We start from the raw sequence: 17,358 nt of genomic DNA on the forward strand, positions 1-17,358 counted from the left end.
TGTCTTTTAGCTCTATCCATCTCTTACCCAGCACTTCATATGCCCACCCTCCAGGCTATCTGTTCCAATGTTAAGTCTGCCATCCTGTATCCCTGTGTCCTCTGCTCATTCTCATCTATTCCACAGTCAGACACTGTCATTCTTCTAAATGCTTCAGTCTCAAACAGTTGTTACTGGTTATTATTGACATATGATCTATGAGTTGGCGTTTTCATACAGTGAACAAATTCTAAGGCAGGTGAAATAGAAATTATGAGAAACGAGTTTATCAGCAAGTTATCAGACAAGTTAAAGAGTAAAACATCTCTCTGGATGTGTTTTCAGTGTTTTTAAGAGCCATATCATATTTCTCCAGCCTCTACAAGAGTGTTTCAGTGTTGATTTTCTACATGCTATAGTTGCACAGTGGTTGCTTTCAGGGAAGTCTTGGAGCTGAAGAGTTGGAGATAGGATTAGGGTTAGTAAAAATGAGAAGAATCTCTCCTGTGCTTGCTGGCATGTACTTAATTGGCTGCACTAGATGGGAAAGTATATTGCTTTTAACTGAGGCCCCCAAACTACTGTAGGGCTCAGTAGCATGCATGGATTCAGGGCTGCATCAGGGATCTTGGACTGCATTACCCTGCATAAGGCAAGGTAGCTGCATGACAATGCTCCACTGTCCAGTGCACCAGATTCCAACCTGCAGAGTTCCACCATCTACTTACCCTTGTCTCAGCCTCCATTTCATCTTCATTCTCTAATCACACTAGTAGTACAAATTTGGAAAAATATCTATTCATTCTACATATATCCCAGGTACTTTCTGGACCTATTTTTACCTTTCAACAAAAGCTCTCCATAAGATAGGAACATATAAGATAAACATATGGAGAAATGTTGACTAGAATATCCATCACTCATTTCTGCACTGTATTTTATTCTGACAGATATTTTCAGGAGTACACCATTTGTTCAGTCATTGTGATTAAATTGATTTTGAAGGATTGGGTACTCATTCATTTGATTTGCCTCCAGCTATATAAATTCAGATGACCACCTACATGTTGCTGTACATCAACATGAGCATGATCATCTTCATTGCCTTACACTGAACACATAGATCCCACGCTCAGGCAGCAGAGAATCCCAATGCCCTTTGGAGTTTACAATACAAAGACAGGTGACTCTTCTGTAAGTTTTTCTATTGGTGTTTTGAGCATGAAGAATGACTATAACAATAGCACATTGTACAAAAACTTAAAATTCATAAACTTATGATGAAATTTTAAATTTCACATTTCTCAGAAGCAGAACCTGAAGAAAATGGAGTCATGGCTCATAAGAATAAAGGGGCTGACCATGGGAAAACACATGGAGATCAGTGCACTGGTGTTCACCAACCACCAACTGGAATTAAAATGAAGGGCAATACAAACATTTAATAGGGAGGAGAGGATGTGGAAACTCACAAAGGAGCACACCAGGACAAGGATTCTCTTGGTGGCTCTAGACTCAGGGAAGGATCTGGAGGAAACTTTGATGCTGTGAATGTGCTGAATCCGTTGCTTGTGCCTGTGCAGAAGGACAATCATGGAGCCACTGGACCAGATCATGAGCACAGAAAAGAGAACCTCAGGAAATAAAAAGGGTGCTGAGTATAATCTGTCTGTGATTTTGTCACGACCTTCAGAAGAACAGAATCCATAATTTGTTTTCTTTCACAGGTTTTTGCTACTCTGTGTGCTAAATATATAGAGAGGAAAAATGGAGTTCACCACCATGTACAGGATCCAGCAGAGGGAAATTGAGAAGCCAATGTACTTTGGAGATTTTTCTTTGAGATTACTCCAATAAGAGTCCATGGGACTGATACTGATGTTCTGGAAGACACTCAACAGGCAGGTGATGACAATGGACATACTCCTGCCCACTCGCTGAGTGTATAAAAGAAGTTTGCATCCAAGGTCAGTCAAGAAATGCTTCCAACCAAAAGCCGTCATTGTCCGGGGAATACCTTTAGAGAGAATAAGCAAAGAGTTGGCTATAGTCAGGTTCCTGAGAATCATATCTGTGAGTTTTAATGTATATTCATTGCAGGAAAGGACTAAATGATAATAAAGCAGAGAGAAATTTCCAAGAATTCCAACTGCAACTGTGATAAGAACATCAGTCCCATTGCCATGTCCCTGGAGTCCATTCTCTCATTCAGTGTATTTTTCTTTCAATGATAGCAACAGTTCTTCCTATGAGCAAAATGATTCATTAATTTTTTTTAGTGAAGCACAGTGATATACACCTGTGGTCACCAGCTCCTCAGGAGGCTGAGGCAGAAATATGGTTTGAGCCTTGGTATTAAAACCCAGTTTGAGCCAGACAAGGTGGTGCATGCCTGTAAGCCCAGTGGCTCAGCAGGTTGAGGTAGGAGGACTGTAAATTCAAAGCCAGATTCAGCAAAAGTGAGGCACTAAGTAACTCAGTGGGAGCCTGTCTCTAAATAAAATAAAAAATAGGGTTGGGGATGTGACTAACTGACCAAGTGCTCCTGATTTTAATCTCTGGTACCCCTGCCATGCCAAAACATAAACCCTGAATCACTGAAGAATAACAACAGTAGTATACATTTTGATCATCATGTTCAGAACAGTGTCTAACCATTTTTATTTAAAAAATTTATGTTTTAGCCACTTAATTTGATATCCTTATATAGAGGGAAAATGACATTTACCAGTATATGCAACATATGTGGAGGAACATTGAGAACCCAATGCATTTGGGATCTTTGTTTCATGTTCTATCCACATAGAGTCCTTGGGGCCTATTGAGATGGTTAGATACTAAATAGAAAGAGAGCAGAGATCCTGTAGCTGAGCTACACTCACAACTCAGTCAAGTAACAGTGAACCTCTCACCGCACATGCACTAGCCCCATCTGAGATCCAACAATGCTTCAGCACACAGAATAGAGGAGACAAAAACCACAGAACAAGAACCAGGCATGAGGAAGGAGCAACTAGAGGGGACCTGAGGTCCTTCTCCTGGGCATCTCATCCAGCAAAAACAGAAGTCCCAAGAACAAAAATGATAACTACACACCAATGACACATGCATAGAAGAGGAAGAGTAACTCTTCTGAACACATGTGTGAATCAGAGACCTCCAAAAACATGAGGTAATAGGGAAACAATTCTCCCTCCCAAATTCATAACCCCTCAAGAAAAGAACCCTCATATATGGATGTGGATATTTCCAGAGAAAAAATATTAAAAAATTGATTATTAAAATATTCAGTGAACTAGAATAAGATCTAAGGAATGAATGAAGAGAGCAAATACAGGAGATCAAAGTCTATTTCAATAAAAAATAGAGATAATGAGAAACCAATCAGAGCTCCCGGAAATAAAATACATAATGAAACAAATACGAACTTTAATTTAAGTTGACCAAAAATTCAATTGCAGAGAGAACAGATCTTCAGTCCTAGAAGGCAGAACTTCAGGTCTTCATGACAGGTATTTGAACCTAAATATTCAGTATTCAATAAAGCAAAAAACAAACGAACAAAACATGATCAGAATATACAAGAATTAGGATCAACATCAAAAGACAAAGCCTCAGAGTCATTGGGATAGAAGAAAACATGCAGATACAGATTAAAACATCAAGAACCTCTTCAGCAAAATAATAGAGGAAAATTTTTCTGATCTAAGAAATGAGATGAACATCTGAAGGTAGCAGAATGTAGAAACACAGACAGGCAGTCCTCAAAAGAACCTCTTTGGAAGGGTTTAGCAACTCTCAGTCCTCGCTCACTCACTCAGGACAAAGCTCAAGAAGAAATGGAAAGAACGCCTCAGTGGAAATGACTCTTTAATTAATCATTAAGAATCTTTGTTTTCTCTTTTTTTTCTTTTTATGTTTTTGCTGTGCTGATTGGGTCAGAACATATATACATGTACATATTTCTTTTTTCTCATTTTTAGCTTTTTAAAAAATGTTTAGTATTTAAAATTTTTTCTTTATCTTCTTAGGGTTAGGGTTTTTTATTATAATTTTGGTTTGTTTTTTATTGTTTTCATTTGTTTGTTCGTCTCATTTCTCTTTCTTTTCTTCTGCTGACAAATTCTATTGTTCTATTTTTCACTCTACATTTACTTTGTTATTTCTTTTTTTCTCTTCCTTTAAACCATCACATGCTACTGCTCCTCTGCATTCTGACCATTCAATTTTTTGAATTATGACCTCTTCTTCTTTCTTATCACTTGTTATTTTCTCTTAATTATCTGCTTTCTTACAACTTTTAAAATTAATTGGTTTGCATAACTCCTGATCCAGCCATTAATGCTGTAGCAATTATTACTATGGAGATTCTGTAGTTGACACCTGTTGATTTCTTTAATGCCAGACAGAGGTCATGGTTACTTATCGTTTTTACTGGCAGCAATCATTGACCCTACCACTTTGTTTTATGCAATTCACATTGTAGATGTCATAGTAGGAACCAAGTAGTTAGTATTTTGTTAACATAGGTTGTGGTTTATTGATTGTATCCCATTATTCTAAGGGGTGTTGTTGGAACCTATAGGGACACTACAAGTATACAGGGAAGAAACTCTGATGCTGAAATAAACTTAGCCAAAAGACAGCACACCTTGTTCAACACAAAATTTAATGACACTTAGTCTTCATCTATACCTCGACACAAAGAATAGAAGAGACAAAAACCCAAACTAATTACTGGACCCTAAGTAGAAATAGCTATGGGTGGGCTCCCATGTCCCACCTAAAGCCATCCATTGCTATAGCAGAATCATAGAGAAATAAGAGAGACTGTGAACACCACCCATATGATAGGATCTCAATACAGATCAATCAAGGACACTTTTTACTAAAATAGACCATATTATAGGTCACAATGTCAGTCTCAGCAAATGAAAAATTTTTCATGTTATCCTGTGATTCTTGTGAGATCAGAATGGAATGAAACTAGAAATCAATAGCATGATACATACGACTCACATAAGCACATGAATATTGAAAAATTAATTTGTATGTGAGTGAAGGATTATAGAATAAATGAGAGAAGAAATCAAGAATTTTTATAAATACATGAGAACAGAGATGGAACATGTCAAAATTCCTGGAACAGTATGAAGGCAGTTCTAAAAAGAAAGTTCATAGCATCAAATACCTACACTATAAAATAGCAGAAAGAGCCCAAATGAATAATGTTATGCTAAACATCAAGGACCTACAAAAGGAAGAAAAAACTAACATGAAATCAGTAGGAGAAGCAAAACAATTAAGATCAGAGCTATGGTTAATAAAATTGAGAATTGGTAAAAGCAATACAATGATCAATAGAAAACTGTGATGATTCTTTGAAAAGGTAAACAAGATTTATAAACCTATAGTCATCTAATAAACATATAGAAAACCCAAGCCAACAAAAAAACAAAATTAGAGATGAAAATGGAAACATCATCTCACCATAGATTCTTCTGAAATCCAGAGGAAGATTAGAAACTACTTTGAACATTTATTCTCTCTTTCTTTCTCACCTCTCTCTTTGTGCCTCTCTCTCTCTCTCTCTCTCTCTCTCTCTCTCTCTCTCTCTCTCTCTTTCTCTCTATCTATCTCTCTTCTCTCTCTTTCTCACTTCCTCTCATAGTATGGATTTAACACAGAGTCACGTTATCACTGATGCAGAGCCCCAGCTATTCCTGGCCCTTTATATTTCTCTGTTTTGTGATCGAGTCTTATAAGTGGCTTAGGGCCTCACTTAGTTGCTGGGGCTGAGTAGAACAAGCCATTCTCCTGACTTGGCTCAGTATCTGTGTCACTGGGATTACAGGTATGAACCACTGCACCTAGCAATTATACTCTATTAAACTAAAAAATCTCAATAACCTTGACAAATTTCTAGACGTATAAGACTTGCTCAAATTGAACCAGGAAGGCAGAAAACCTAAACATACCAATATCAAGTAAGGGAAGTGAATCAGCTACTAAAGCCTTTTCAATAACAAAAGCCCAAGATCAGATAGACTTTCTGCTAAGTTCTACTACACCTTTAAAGAAAAACTAACATCAAACTTCCTCAAATTATTCCATGGAGTATAAAGGAAGAAAACTTTACATTCTATGAAGGCTTTATCATCCTGATAGCAAAATCTTACAAAGAAACACCAAAGGAAGAAATAGACCAATGTCCCAGATGAACATAATTGTGAAAACACTGAATAAAATATTTAAAAAATTACCTTCAAACACCCATGAAGTTCATATTGGATTTTATCACAGAGACCTGACATTGGTCTATCATATGAAAATCAATAAACGTAATTCCCACATTCATCAGGGGAAGAATTCAAACCGTGAACAACACACCATAGGTGATTCAGTGGAGATGCAATGTTTGTCTACGTTAAATTGATCAGAAACAGATGCTGATCTGGGTTTCTGTTCAAGATGATGTAATTTTCATAGTTATGTACTCATCTTTACTGTAACCTAAAGGCATTATAAACACAGCTCCAATCATACTGATGATTTATTCTATGGTTCCTGTAAGGTAATGTGGACACCAGGATGCTTTAATTACCACAATGCTTCAACACCTCAAAAACTGGATTTCAGTACCAGCGTCTGGGATTATTAACAATAGCCACCCTCAGTGAGGACTTTATCACATTGTTCTTGGATCCATCCTGGATTGGCATCATGTTAGGGACTAAACTCCTGTTACTAATTCACCTTACATTGTCTACGCTGGCTCTGGAACTGTTTCTACCCCAAATCCTCTTTCATAAATGGGCACTTCTCCAAACTTTCATACACCCTGCATCTGTACCAAAAATACAAAATACTCACTGTGCTTCTTGCGTGCAAGGTGCTGGGCTCAGTGCAAAGTCTTGACAGCCAGCATGGAGGGAGGGAGGCAGCTGCACCCTGAGATAAAGTTCTGTGCTCCTGTGACCTCACTTACCCTCAGGGTTGCAATTGTCATTTTACCTGTAGAAACAATGACAGTACAGGTCTGGGAAGTCCAGGATATGCTAAAAAACTTTCTCCACACTTGCTAATTACTAAGGCAATTATGAGTTCCTCGTTAGTAACTCTAGAATTAGCATTGAGGGGTTTGGAAGAGGCTGTTGATTTTGCATGAACCCTGGAGGCTGACAGGGTCTCATATGGATAGTGCAGGGAATTTTGAGGTGTAACCTCTGAGGGACTGACTGTATTTGTGTGTCTCACTTGACTCCAGACTTGCCTGAGTTCTTGTCCCCAAATCTTGTTAATTCTTATGATTCAGGTAATAAAACATCATTCTAAGGTATTAAAAAAAACAAACAGAATGAGTGAAAGCTCTGAGAAAGAAGTGTAATGAGGTAAAAGGAAAGAAAAAATTTCACAAATTACATTAGAAAATCTTGGACTCATTTGCATGATGGTGAATTAATTTGAAATGATAACATGAAAAGTTTGTTGGAAAATTACTTTGTGAATATTATCCCAGCAATGGAAGGAAGTCTAAACAGAATACTATCACTAGAGGAGAGAGTCTTAATATAGTCTCTCACATATAAATTTACCTAAATTAGAGGATCAGCCAGAAAACTCTTTATTTTTTATTAAGTACTTGATAAGTCAATGCTTTTTTCTCAACCCATCTGCACTGTTTATTAGAATTATTATACTCATTTTTGCACAGAAAATTAAAGGAGTATGCACTGAATGTTTAACTAAGGAGGAAATACAAAATATAATTGTCCAAACTCAATCATTAGCTGTTGTAAAGTTGACCTACATGTACTATCCATTATTCTGTGAGGGTTTTAGACTAAATGGGAATTTTGAAGGACACAGATTAGAAAAGAGAATACCTAATTCTGACCCATCTGTCAGTCTTGAGGTTCCCAAAATCACGCTTAGCTTTACAATAACTGCCTAGTGGAACTCATGACATTCACAGAATACTTTTATGCACATGGTTACAGTTGAAATCAGGGAGAGGATACAGTTTACCATGAAACCAGGGAAAAAGCAGTTGGCAGAGTCCAGGAGAGGTTCCCAAGGTGGAGCTTCATGTCATTCTCCTGTGGGGTCACAGATATGCTGCTTCCCCACCATGTGAGACAACACTCCTGGATACTGTCCTCCAAGGAAGCTGACATAGGCCTTGGTGCCCAGAGCTTCTCCTGGAGTCCCTGGCACACTGTCCATATGGCTGAGTTTATCCTCAGCTTCTTGTGAGCCTGGGAATTTACCACATGGCCCTAAATGTCCAGGACAATTCACATTATTAGGCTTCCAAAGCACCCAGGCAAGCAAAGCACACTGTTTAGGCATGACATTTCAAGGGTCTGAAGACCAGCACTCCGAAACAACTGGAAAGTCCTGACCTCACTTGGCTAAGGCTAAATTTTCCCTTCAGTCCATTTTCTGGTCTCTGCTGAAGGCTGCCTATATTGGTGAAATGTTTGCCTGGAAATATGAATTTGTAGAGCACTGACAAGACCCAAGCAGCAGTGGGTTGATGTATGTCCAGGATTTGGAGGAGCTGATGAATGGCAGACATAGATTTAAAGAAACAGCACCTCCATTCTATGCATTCATGCACACCATGATATCTTGATTACTCACTTTCCTCTTTGATCTACCAAAATCACTTTCAGTTTTCCTAGTTCTTCACTACAAGTATTATTTGAAAATGAAGAAATGGAACTATGTGGTTGACAATTCACAACCTAACACTCAACAAATGCATTTACATACTCATGTGCATAGTTTAGCACACAGTACTCATGTGTACTAAAATATGTATGTACATAGTCATTCCCATACTCCCACCTTCACTCAGACTCACAGTCTAGACACCAACCAAATGACCTGTTCCACTCTGTCACATAATCTCTCACACATTCTTCTCAGTGTGCATCAGTACCTTGGGCATATATATACAATTGTGCTTATATCCAGGCTCCTGAGTGTCAGCAAGAGGGTGGTCATGTGTGCCCTTTACATTCTTTCCCGGTGACCCCCAGTCTACCAGGACAGAATTGCACACACGCAAAATTTATTCAAACTCTGGTGTTTGCTGTTGCTGTGGGGGTGTGATGAGACAGTGATGTGTGGGGGGTGCTCAGAGAGTGTGTGTGATAGAGAATGAGTGACAGGGAGCTTACCTGGAGGTCCTGTGGGTTAGATGAGGGGCAGGGGATGTGGCTGTGTCCTACAGAGTACAGTAAGAGGAAAATGGCAGAGTGGGGGGAGGGTGTGATGCATCTTAAGTGCACTGGGGAGTTTAAGGATATGGAGGGCAAAATGTGTATAAAAATCCAGGGGATGAGACAGTTTGGGGTCTCAGATTCTAAAGGTGCATCAGTCATGGAACAAAGGACATAGTGGGGGTGGAAACCATGAGCTCAAGTGCATGAAGGTCAGAGGGAGGAGAAACTCCAGGGCAGTTAATGTCCACAGGCATTAAAGGACCCAGGTGAAGAGGTTCACAGGTGTTCCTTGATTTAAAGATTATTTGATGGAAAGACAAACACACTGACATGGGGACAGAAGAACTGCAGAAATCTTCACTACTCACAGCTGCAAAGGACAGCAGAGGTCAGGTGGGTCACACAGGAATTTCTCTTGGAGACCAGGTAACAGCTAGTGGGAATGGCACAGTAGGATAACAAGGTGAGTTATGCCAGGATTCCGAGGCACTCTGCAGTGCCTGCTTTGAATAATTTCATGGGCTCTGGCTTTCATGGACTCTCCCTAGGTGTCTGGGCCTGACCCTTTGGAGATTTGGTCTGGTGCCTGGTAGCCATGTGTGAGAACCCAGTAAGAGATGTTTGAATTTGAAAATAATCAACTGATAAGGAGGTATCTCTATCCAGGCCCACCAAGTTGTGTCAAGACAGAATTTTTTAAAATCCAGATATTTTAAAAGCCATTGGTGAGGTAGCGATGTCTTGGGAGTTTCTAGGGGTATGGGAGAGGAGCAGAGGGTGCAGATGGAGTCACAACCTGTCTGTGGACGGTAAAGGGACAAGGAGACATACTGAGGACTGTTGGTGCCAGAGTGAGGTTGGAAAGATAGTGGTACTGAAGAGAGTGAAGGCCCCAGAGGAACAGTGCAGGTGCAGAGGTGTGGATGTGACACTGTGGTTGATGCCACTTAAAGTTTGGGGGCTGAGATTTTGAAAGAGGGCTGAAGAGGTCATGGGAATTGACTTTAGGTCACTGGAGTGAGAATATATTGATCATTGTGGAAGGGAGATATAAAAAGTGAATTTTGTATTTTAGATATGAGTTCATGTGTGAGATAGTACAAGAAATTTTAAAGGTGAACTCTTGAGTTCTGAGACCTTTGACCTAATTACTGCTTTGATAGGGACTAACTGGGTGTTATCTGTAGGCAGGTGGGGAGTGACTGGAGGAGGTAAGTGACTGGAGGCATGCCTTTGGGTTTACATTTTGTTCCCGGTGAGCAGAGCTCTCTCTGTTATGATTGTCATGACCTGAGTTGTCTTCCTCCACCATCCACCATGAGCTTCCCAGAGCATTCGTGTTGGCCAGGTATCAACTGTGACCTTTGAAACTGTGAGCCTCCCATAAACCTTTCCTCTTCTGTGTTGTTCTGGTCAGTTCCTTTGGTCACAGTGATGAAAAGTTTGACTAAACAGTGATGGAAACTGAGAAGTGTGTTAGGCTTTCATTTGTTTTGTTGCTGTACAAATTCCTGAAGAAATCAATGCAGAGGAGAAAAGGTTTACTATGACTCACAGTTTCGAAGTTTTCTGTCTGTGGTCGCATTCCTCCACTGCTTTGTCTCTGAGGTGAGGCAGATCATCATGGCAAACATAGGGATCTAGATGACTGTCATCAGCCCATAAAAAAGAGTGTACTCACCACAAGTGTGACCTCATCTTCCCTTTCCTAACCACTTCTGCATGGACCCATGTTCAGATTAGGTCACATTCTGCTGTACAGTGAGGGGTGGGACTGAGGACTTACACATATATGAATTTTGGAGAGTACAGGATTCAAGGCATGAAGCAAGAGGCATGTATAGATGTCATTCAAACTGCATATTTTCAAAATGTAGCAGTGGATTTGCAAGACAACAAGAAAGCTTCCTAGAGAAATAGAAGATAAAGGGTTGTTTCTTTCTGAAGCAAATGTTAAATCACCCATCACAGGTTCCACCCACTCCCAGCAAGTCCACTCACTTTATACGGACTAAGAAGTTGACAGTTACCTATACACAAAAAGATGCATGGCAGTGTTTACAGCAGCTTTATCTTAATAGCCCATAATGAGAAGCCATCAAGGAAGTTCTCAACCAGTGCATGGAGTGAAGAACTGTGGTCACCCACACAACTTGATATCATCAGTCATGAAGAGCAAAAAGCTACCAAGCCATGAAATCACATGGAGGAACATAAACATTCATATGCCTAAGTGAAGGAAGGCAATCTGAAAGACTTATCTATATGCAATTATAGACAGACCATGAAAAGATCAGTGGTCATTAGAGCACTGGAGGAAGGGAAGGGATGGATAGGACAGCACAGGGAATCATTAGGGTGCTGAAACTTCATTAGGATGTAGTGAAACGTGTCCACAACATTAGGCATTTTCCAATTCCAAATAGTGAATTCCAAAGTAAACTATGGATAGTGGCCAATAATTGTCTATATATAGTTTTATAACTGTGATATAGAACATACTAATGGAAGATGTTATAATTATGACAAAGTATGTCCACAGAAGCAGTATAATGAGAATTCCTAATGAAAAGCTCATTTGTTCTAAATATAGATTGCTTTTAAATATAGAATATTAATTTAAAAGATATATAGTTCATCAAAATGAAGTTAATATTACCTTGGAAATGTGAAGTGCATTCACTATTCGACAAGCAGTATCATGCACGATATGAACCAAATAGGGGAGAAAAACTCATTAGGGCATGAATAGAAGACTAAGAGCACTGGACAGCACTCCACCCACATTCATGATAAAAACTTTCAGGGCTGAGGAGATAGATCAGTTGGTAGAGTGCTTGCCTTGCATGAACAAGGTCCTGAGTTTAATCCCCAGCATCAAAAAAAAAAAAAAAAAAAAACTCAGCAGATGGTGTAAATGGTCACTTTCCTCAGAACACTAGTATCTACCCCCTCTGCTGCCCCACCCAAAGGAAACCAGAGTCCTACAGCCCTAGCCCTGCTGCAGGAACCTCTGTCTCATCACCCTGAGGAGCTTTGGTCACAGAGACAATGCCTGACCAGGACGATGTTGCCTCCCACCTCCCTTCACCTGCACAGCACAGCAATGGCTGCTGTCCACCAGTGGGAACCTCACTTACAATATAGAACAGGTGGAGAGCAAGTCCACTCCATTTGTTGTGCCCTCCAGGGACAGCTGTGAAGGTGACCCAGGTAAGGTGTTTTCCACTGTATGACTCATCTTTATCATTACCATTGAATTACTTGTGGTGATCATGAACTCTGCTCTTCAGACTGGTCCTGCAGAAGGAAGCTCCAGTCTGGGAGGACATGCTAAGCCCTGGCCAGCGGACACCAGCCACCATGTGGACATGCAGTGAGGCAGTGGTGTCCAGAGTGCTAACAGGAACCCAGGGAAGGACTAGGCAGGCATATTCAGGTGAGCACCAGAGGATCAGGGTCAGAGGACTCAGTGGGAAACTGTGGCATCATGTGCAGGCCAAGGTCCTCCACCACCTTGGGGTTCATCTGTCTTGTGGGCTTCAAGGGAGCTTTTTTGCAGACAGGAGGACCAGGGATTGAGTACTGAGTCCTTATTCCTGAATCCTTTGGGGGAGTCAGGACTGGGGAACTTCTTTGAGTGCTGGTGTGTAATGACTTGGTGTATCCACTTGCTCCAAAAATATGTGATCTCCCTATCAGCCCAAGCACATGCATCTTGGGATATGGTGGTCTAGCCTGAGATGACAGTAAATGGTCCACAGAGAATTGGTTACATGTGTCACTCAGACTTCCCTACACTGTGTCCAGGGAGGGAGTTGAGACCCATTTAGATACCACTTTAAAAATAGCTCTTTCCAGTCAGGAGTCATGCCTGGAGTATCCTGAAAGACCAAAGCATCTTCTGGTATCTGTCCAGATGCCTGAGCTGTTGGAAGCTCCTCCTTCTCTGCCTGGGCATCTGTAGGGTGGAGGGTGAGCAACAGGTTCCAAGCTAAAAGACATTGAGCCGTGTGTGCAGTAGAGTCAGACTCTGGGAGGAAATTGGACAGGAGACTCTTGAGGTTCATTTCCTTGCACACCTGGCTACATCCTCTATCCCTCCATCCCCATGACCTACAAAAATCCATAACTCTCCATTATTCTTCACTTTCTAGTACATAGTCCCTGGGCCCACATTCTATAACCTTTCTGACAAAAATGAAACAGGAAAAAAGAAAAAACTTTTTTTTTCTTTTCTAAAGACCACAGTCTGTCCCTCCCACCTTCAGTGACTCCTACAAGCTCCATCGCCTGTGTATTCCTTCCCTACTGCTGTATATATTCCTAATTCCTGTCAGTTAATTCCCTGCATTCCCTGTGTCCTCTGCCCAACACCCTCAAGTCCACAGAGCTCAACCTTCAGGAACCTCAGCTCCTCTGTGAACTGTAGCCTGTCTCTTACCACTACCCACCAACCTCTAACCCTGCCCTTTGCTCCTGGGTGCCCAGTAGACTCACAGTCTGGGTCCCCCCTTAAGGATCCAACACCTTCCTGCAAGCACTCTTCCTCCCTCCCCATGTCTGTCCTCTCCCCAGCTTCAACCCCTTTGCTTACATTCTGAATCTGCCTTAGTCTACCATCCACCAAGGTGTCCTCCTCTCCTGCTCGTCTCCCCACAGCACGTACCCATCACAAACTTTCCACTGACCATTGAGCTCCTTTGCCAATGACTGTGCATTGTCACCAAACACTTGTTCCTGTCACCTTGCCTTCCATCCACCCAGAACCCAGTGACTTTATGCCTGTGACTTCTTTGCTTACTGTGCTCTATGTGGTCATAAGCTTGGCACTGACCTTAACCCTGGAGTGACATGTCACATGTTTTGCCTTCTCCCCTTCCCTCTCCTCCACAAGATCTTTAGAATTCATTCAAAGCATCTCTTGTCTGTCATCCCATTTCCCTGTGCTCTCTGCTCACTCTCCTCTATTACACAGCTGTACACTCCCCCTACCTCAATACTACACTGGTAAATATTTGCCCTGGATGTTTTTAGTAAATACACCTTGAGTGCCAGCGTCCACATGGTGAGGGAGCTCTGAGCAGTCCCCTGGAGAAGGCTGAGACTCTCAGTAAGCCACCAGGCAGGTTCCAGAGTGAGCTTTCTCCCAGGTTTTGCAGGGCCAGGTCCATCTCTCTACTAGTCTCTGGTCCTCCCTGTATTTCCTCTGCATTCTCATCACATGAAAGTTATTTATGGGGGAAAATATATTTATTCCACCCATAACCCAGCTACTAGCTTGGTCTGGTTTCAAATCTTGAAAATCTACCATTTACCACATCACTTCCACAGCCTCTAGATGTTGATGTTTCCCTGGGAATTTATGATAACACCTGAGGGGTTTATCCTACTAGAATCTCCTGTGTACTCAACTCAGGCTTTTCCATAAAATGAGACATAGCCATAAATATGCAAAGACTTAAAACTCAATCTCCTTCAAATATCTCCCAAGAGTGTAATTTCACAGGCAAAACCGAGTTATTCATGTGGCCTTCTCAGTGACACATGTGGTGATAGAGAGGGACAAAAATACTAGGGTAACCGAGGGCAAAGAAATTAATGTCCTATAATAATTGCTTGTCCCCAAAGTCCTTCCATGAGGCTGTTGCCCATGAATCCTCATGTATCTTCCATCTCCTTGTAGTTCTCCACCTGTGGGACCTGAGCTAACACTCTCACGAGTTACCTGCACCACCAGCTTCACTGTTTATAGATGAGTTGATTCTAAGACAACAAACTAGCCTAAATTCATAAATGTTTTCTGATTTAGGAACTGTTAAGTGCAACTTTTTAAGAGTTTAGGTAAGGACCTGCACATCTATTCACCTGTTTTGAAAGACAGCTATGTATATTTTAACAAAATGTGAAAGTGTGAGATTATGCTGTGACTCTTTTATAGATCCCAGAGAAGAGGTGTGATTCCTAGGTGGGAAACCAGGCCCTTCCTTCCTGGTAGACAGCAGACAGCAGGAGCTCCACCCAGTTTCCCTCTTTCCTATCCACTGCAGTCTGTGTGGTAAGGAGTGGACCTGGTGAATGCTCCACAGGAAAGCAGTTGGCATCACACTCAAGAATCCCCACGCAAAGGAAAACAAACCTTTTATAAAGAACTGCCTTGTTACTTGCAACTGAGAGAGAGAATATCTTTATTTTACTATGTAGAAAACAAATCTCTCCTTTATTCCAAAAGTTGATACTAAATATGTCTATCCCAAACTCTGTTTTCACAGTTATTCAACAAAAAAAATTGGAAAAAAACTTTTCTGGAAGTTATAAATTAACTGATATTGATAAGGAGAATTATCCTACAACAGTGTCCACCACTCCACTGCACTTGCATGAGGTAAACTTTCCAGGAGTACAGCACTTGGCTATCCATTGTGATTCAACTGACTTTGAAGGACTAGGAACTAATCCATTCCATTTTCCTCCAGCAACATGAACTAGCACAACTGTCTACAGGATGCTCTCCATAGGCTGAGGACCACCAGTGCTGTCCCCCTCCAACATGACCATATGAGTCCCCCAGTCAGCCAGTTGAGGACCCCAGGGCCCTTTACAGTTAGAAAGTCAAGTGAATCTTGCATTCAATTCTCTATCACTGTTTTCAGTATGAAGAACAATGAAACCCTTGAATATTGTGTGAAAACTTGCAATTATGTACTTATGACACAATTAGGCAAATTTTGACTTGTATTTTGGTAGTGGGGACTGAAACTAGGGGTACTTTCCCACTGAGTACCACTGAGCTTCATCCCCAGTGCTTTTATTTCAGATTTGAGACAGCGTCTTACATACTTGTTGAGGCTGAACTCAAACATGGAATGCTCCTTTTCGGCTTCCTGAGTGCTGAGATTTCATGCCTGTGCCACAACACCCAGCAAGACTTTGTATTATTTAAACAAACAAAGGAGAGCCTGGATAAAGTGGCTAGAGTGAACTCACGACTCATGAGAATAAAGGGGCTGAGGGTGGGAAAACACACTGCAATTAGGTCATTGGTGTTCACCAACCACCCTTTGGGGAAGGGAAATTGACCAATATGAAGATTTAATAGGGAGGAGAGAGTGTGGAAAGTCACAAAGCTTCCCACCAGGACAAGGATTCTCTGGGTGGCAATGGACTCAGGGCAGGATCTGGGGCAAACTTTGATGCTGTGAATGTGCTGAACCTGCTGCTTGTGCCTGTGCAGAATGAGAACCATGGAGCCACTGGACCAGATTATGAGCACAGAAAAGACAACTTCAGGACATACACACAATGATGCATATAACAAGATTGTTAATTTGTCACGCCCTGCAGAAGTACAGTACCCATAATCCTTTTTCTCTGTTGTGTTTTCACTACTCCATTTGCTAAGCATATAAAGAGGAAAAATGGAGTTCACCACCATGTACAGCATCCAGCAAATGGAAATGGAGAATCCAATGTACTTTGGAGCTTTTCCTTTGAGATTATTCCAACAAGAGTTCATGGGGCTGATTGTGATGTTCCAGAAGATGCTCAAGAGGCAGGTGATGCCTATGGACACACTCCTGCCCACTCGCTGAATGTACAAAATAAGTTTGCATCCAAGGTCATTGAAGAAATATTTCAACCCCAAAGCTGACATTGTCTGGGGAATTCCTCTACTGAGAATGATCAAAGAGTTGGCTATCATCAGATGCCTGAGAATCAAATCTGTGGATCTCAACTTGCACTCTTTGTAGGAAAGCACTAAATGGAAATAAAGCAGAGAGAAATTTCCCAGAATTCCAACAACAACCTGTAATAAGAACATCAGTCCTATGGCCACATTGGTGGAGGCCATCCTGTCATTTGGCACATTGTCCTTTATATTATGGCAACAGCTGTTCCTCTTAGCAAAATGACTCATTAACATTAGCTATGCCAAAACACAGAGGTGAGCACTTGCTACCTGAGGATCTGAGGCAGGAGAATCCCAGAAGTTTCAAGTCAATCTGAGCAACATTGTGAGAGGACCATCTTAAAAAGATTTTTTGACACCAAGAGTTATTTTCATTGTATGCAACTGTGGGATTACAAAGACCGCAATATTCACATGTTCCTGGAGAGAACTGACAATATATTTTACAGAAAAATG

At 41.1% G+C, this 17,358-nt stretch overlaps 1 protein-coding gene and 1 pseudogene across 1 annotated transcript; both read right to left on the reverse strand.

Moving 5' to 3' along the window:
* Positions 1-1,283: 1,283 nt before the first annotated feature.
* Positions 1,284-2,179, reverse strand: LOC124966189 (vomeronasal type-1 receptor 4-like; annotated as a pseudogene).
* Positions 2,180-16,044: 13,865 nt separating this feature from the next.
* Positions 16,045-17,130, reverse strand: LOC124966191 (vomeronasal type-1 receptor 4-like). The gene has a single exon (XM_047527239.1). The coding sequence runs from the start codon at positions 17,128-17,130 to the stop codon at positions 16,045-16,047; it is 1,086 nt and encodes a 361-aa protein (XP_047383195.1).
* Positions 17,131-17,358: the final 228 nt, after the last annotated feature.

This window comes from Sciurus carolinensis, chromosome 16 (assembly GCF_902686445.1).
Source record: "Sciurus carolinensis chromosome 16, mSciCar1.2, whole genome shotgun sequence".
NCBI lineage: Eukaryota > Metazoa > Chordata > Mammalia > Rodentia > Sciuridae > Sciurus > Sciurus carolinensis.